The sequence below is a fragment of the Eschrichtius robustus genome, chromosome 2, assembly GCF_028021215.1.
Source record: "Eschrichtius robustus isolate mEscRob2 chromosome 2, mEscRob2.pri, whole genome shotgun sequence".
In the NCBI taxonomy this organism is placed as follows: domain Eukaryota; kingdom Metazoa; phylum Chordata; class Mammalia; order Artiodactyla; family Eschrichtiidae; genus Eschrichtius; species Eschrichtius robustus.
Window position 1 is genome coordinate 28,090,759 of NC_090825.1, and position 4,481 is coordinate 28,095,239.

General features: G+C 58.6%; 1 protein-coding gene across 1 annotated transcript; it reads left to right on the forward strand.

The window, feature by feature from the left end:
* Window positions 1-312: 312 nt before the first annotated feature.
* On the forward strand, window positions 313-3,679 carry RXFP3 (relaxin family peptide receptor 3). Its single transcript, XM_068534795.1, is given in 8 exon segments — window positions 313-341; window positions 1,084-1,537; window positions 1,649-1,795; window positions 1,858-2,410; window positions 2,413-2,705; window positions 2,707-2,809; window positions 2,812-3,059; window positions 3,062-3,679. Coding segments are annotated over 8 exon segments (2,037 nt in total). The 3' UTR covers window positions 3,272-3,679.
* Window positions 3,680-4,481: the final 802 nt, after the last annotated feature.

Here is a 4,481-nt window from a genome sequence, read left to right on the forward strand (position 1 = left end):
AGAGTGAGGACAGTTACGCGTAAGATACTTTTGTTTCAGTTTAGCCCCGTACAGTGAGGAAAACATTTCAAATTTCTTAAGTTTATCCTGAGAAATGTACATTTTACACCAGAGCGGTTGATCTGGCATTTAAATAAACTGCAATTTAAGAAGTAATTCAAATGGTTTATGTTGGTTCCCCTTGCCCAAAGGAACTTAAAAGATTCCTTAGAATTTACTTCCACTGGTCTGAAAAAAAAAAAAAATCAGTGGTTAAGAGTTCTGATTATAATAGTAGTGGAAATAGGGGGCTGGTGGCCAAAAAACAGCCCTATGAAATCCTCTATTCCAACTGCATCAAGGTAGAGTGTGGTTGTATATGAGTAAACAATCTGTTGAAGAGCTCTGGGCTGAGAGCTAAACATCTAATGTCTGTGAAGTCAGCGCACCAATTACATGCTCTGCTTCGCTTCAGTTCTCAGAATACACCAAAGCAGAGGGCAACACCTGAACCCAGAGTTTTGTTGTGAAGATGCTTTGAAAATCCTGACAGTCACAGACACCAATTAAAGTGGTCAGCTAATTCATAAGGGGAAGTGGAGCTGGTGTTTGTGTATTCAGGAAGAGCCCTCATCTGATTTACGGTCTGGGCATGAAAAAAGAGGCCACTATCATTGCTTTTAAAAAGAAAAATGGGCAGAAGATTGTGCATTTGGGAGTGAGAAAGAAAAAATTCTAATAGTTATGTTTGAGAATAAGAAAGGAAAAGCGATCGCAAATCAAAGCCGACTTTCTCCAGCAACATAGGAAAATAAAGGGTTAGGGCCATTTCCTTTTTTTTTTTTTTTTTTTTTAATTTATTTATTTATTTATTTTTGGCTGTGTTGGGTCCTCGTTTCTGTGCAAGGGCTCTCTCTAGTTGCGGCAAGCGGGGGCCACTCTTCATTGCGGTGCGCGGGCCTCTCACTATCGCGGCCTCTCTTGTTGCGGAGCACAGGCTCCAGACGCGCAGGCTCAGCAGTTGTGGCTCACGGGCCCAATTGCTCTGCGGCATGTGGGATCTTCCCAGACCAGGGCCCAAACCCGTGTCCCCTGCATTGGCAGGCAGATTCTCAACCGCTGCGCCACCAGGGAAGCCCAGGGCCATTTCCTTTTGAAACTGAAGAGGAAAAGGGAAATTGGCCGCTGGGCTCTTCGTGCCGCGCACCTCTCCCCGCTCCCCCGCGGCGGGCGCGGCGAAGTTCAGCACCTCGGAAAGCGCCCCCTCTCCCGGCGCGGGGGTTATGCAGGCTCCTTGGGAGCCCGCGGCCTCGGTTTGGCGGGTGGGAATGCAACTCGCGGGAACGCTGCGGGCAACTCCCTGGGAGCTGACAACAGCGGAGAGACGGAGACGCGAAGCAGCGAGGGCAGCATCGAAAGCCCTCCAGAGAGTCAGAGCGAGGTACAGAACTCTGTTCAGAAATCTCGTCCGCGCAACTGCGGAGGAAAGCGACAAAGGTATTTGAAAGAGGAGAGGGCCCCCAATAGCGGCCTTGAGCAGCAGGGCGGGTATGCGCTAGTGACCAAGTGACAGCAGGAAACGCAGGGGGCAAAGTCTGACTCTTACAGTAGGGGCCCGGAGACTGCCACCTTGGCCGGAGAACCTTTAGACGCCGACCGCTCGCCTTAGGGGCTGTGCTCCTCTGCTCTCGAATTCCCCTTCCGAACAGACGCTCAGCGCAACTCCCGCGCCCAAGGCCAAGCTCCGCTCGCCGGGGACGCGCCTGGCGCCCTGGTCCTAGGCGCTCTCTTCCGCGGCTGCTTTGAAAGCCCCCAGGCACGCCGGAACCCCGGGAGAGCTGGACTCCTTTAGGGCTTATCTCCCGAAACCTGACCTAGAGGCACCTGCGCAGGCAGGTGGCCGCTGCAGCCGCGAAAGCCACCATGAATAAGGCGGCTGGGGGGGGCGAGCTCGCAGAACTCTTCAGTCTGATCCCGGACCTTCCTCAGGTGACCAACACTAGCGGCAACGCGTCGCTGCAGCTCCAGGACTTGTCGTGGGAGCTGGGGCTAGAGTTGCCGGCCGGCGCGGCGCCAGGGCATCCCCCGGGCGGCGGCGGGGCAGAGAGCGCGGACACCGAGGCCCGGGTGAGGACCCTCATCAGCGTGGTGTACTGGGTGCTTTGCGCGTTGGGGCTGACGGGCAACCTGCTGGTGCTCTACCTGATGAAGAGTAAGCAGGGCTGGCGCCAGTCCTCCATCAACCTCTTCGTCACCAACCTGGCGCTGACGGACTTTCAGTTCGTGCTCACCCTGCCCTTCTGGGCTGTGGAAAACTCCCTCGACTTCCGATGGCCTTCTGGCAAGGCCACGTGTAAGATCGTATCCACAGTGACGTCCATGAACATGTACGCCAGCGTCTTCTTTCTCACCTCCATGAGCGTGGCGCGCTACCCTCGGTGGCCTTGGCTCTTAAGAGCCACCGGACCCGAGGGCACGGCCGGGGCGACTGCTGCGGCCGGAGCCTGGGGGACAGCTGCCGCTTCTCGGCCAAAGTACTGTGCGTGTTGATCTGGGCCTCGGCCGCGCTGCCCAAAGCCATCTTCTCCACCACGATCGAGGTGATGGGCGAGGAGCTGTGCCTGGTGCGCTTCCCGGGCAAGTTGCTGGGCCGCGACAGGCAGTTCCGGCTGGGCCTCCACCACGTGCAGAAGGTGCTGCTGGGCTCCGTGCCGCCGCTGGGCATCAGTCAGCCTGTGCTATCCGCTGCTGGTGCGCTTCACCTGCGACCACCGCGTGGCAGGGACCGAAGGAGGAGCCTCAGCAGCCGCGGCAGGCCTGGCCAGAGCCAGCGCCGGAGACGCTCCAAGGCCACCAAATCAGTGACCATCGTGGTCCTATCCTTCGTCCTGTGTTGGCTGCCTCATCAGGCACTCGCCACCTAGAGCATCCTCATCGAGCTCAACGCGGTGCCCTTCAGCCAAGAGTACTTCCTGTGCCAGGTGTACGCGTTCCCGGTGAGCGTGTGCCTGGCGCACTCCAACAGCCGTCTCAACCCCATCCTCTACTGCCTCGTGCGCCGCGAGTTCCGCAAAGCGCTCGAGAGAATCTACTGTGGCGCCTCGCGTCGCCTTCTCTCACTAGCATGCGCCCTTTCGCCGCCGCCACCAAGCCGGAGCCCGAGGCCCAGGGCCGGCAGGCCCTGGCGCCTCTCCACCAGGCCGCGGAGCCCGACATGCTCTACTATCCGCCCGGCGTGGTGGTCTACAGCGGGGGGCGCTACGACCTGCTGCCCAGCAGCTCCGCCTACTGACGCAGGCTGAGGCCCGGGGTACGCAGGAACTGCCAAGTGGCCTTCCCTCGGCGGAAAAGAGTAGAGCGGATTAGGGGATGCTGGGGGCCCCCGGATCAAGAGGTAGGAGGGACGAGGAGAGAGAGAAGCACAAAAGAGCGGCCTGCGAAGAGGCCGGGGGACCTTGTCCGGAGAGGGGAGGCTGCGAACCCAGGTGGAGAGAGGAAGGTGGCAAAGTGGCCGAGACCAGCCTCAGTGGACCAAGCCACCAGCCTCCGTCCCCCTTGTCTCCACGCACACCCCTTCCTCTCCTTATGCTGTCAACGTTGGGCAGTGTGGGGCGCCCAGAAGCAGAGAAAGGCATCAGGAATGTAAAGCAGCTCGGGGACAAGGAAGAGGGCCTCAGCCAAATGGTGCCCAGACAACTGAGCACACTTATTCCAGCGACTCCCCCCACCCCCGCCCTGGCTCTTGAAAGGGACCTCAAGGTGCATCCAGTCGGGTGAGCCACTCACAAAACCTTTGCACCTTGGCTCCGGGACTGCCCGGGCGCGAAGGTCTGATTTGCTGCTTGGCTGAGCGGAGAGCCTAGAGTATGGGACCAAGAAACTTCTTCGGAGTTGGAAGAAAGGAGTGACAATCTTGTTCCGCCCTCAGGAGAAATGCACCGCGAGAGAGCCACCTCCCGTGGGACGTATGGTTTATCACTTGGGATGGGGAGAGTGGACACACGCGGAGCCCGACTGAGACCCTGCACGGCCTCTGCGCTCACAGGTCGCCGAGACCAAAACCCTCCGGCGTGCGTGTGAGAGCCCCTTCGCGGGGGAGTGGAGTCTCTGCGGGACGGAGCGGACGCAGTGTAGTTCGAGGGGCTGAATAGAGAGACCTCTTCAGGCTACGACCCCTAAAGGAGAAAGGGGGGCTCTCTGGGTCCCCCAGCAGCGACTGCGCCGTGCGCTGGAAGCTGGGCGTCTGGGTTCCCCTGAGAGCCGTGTGGGTACCTGGAGACACTCCTTGTGTTCGGGGCTGCGCGCTGCAAGTGAGCTGTGCCCAGGAGCAACTTGAACAGGTCTGAGTAGACACGCTACTGGGACTGGGGACTCTTCTGCAGCCTCTCCCCCCTCACTCTTTGGGAATCGGAATGCTGGTTTGATTGAGGCTCTGGACCAGCGAGTAGGGGGATCGTTCGGCCGCGTTTTTCGTTGGCTTAGATGGAAGATTAAGAGATGCT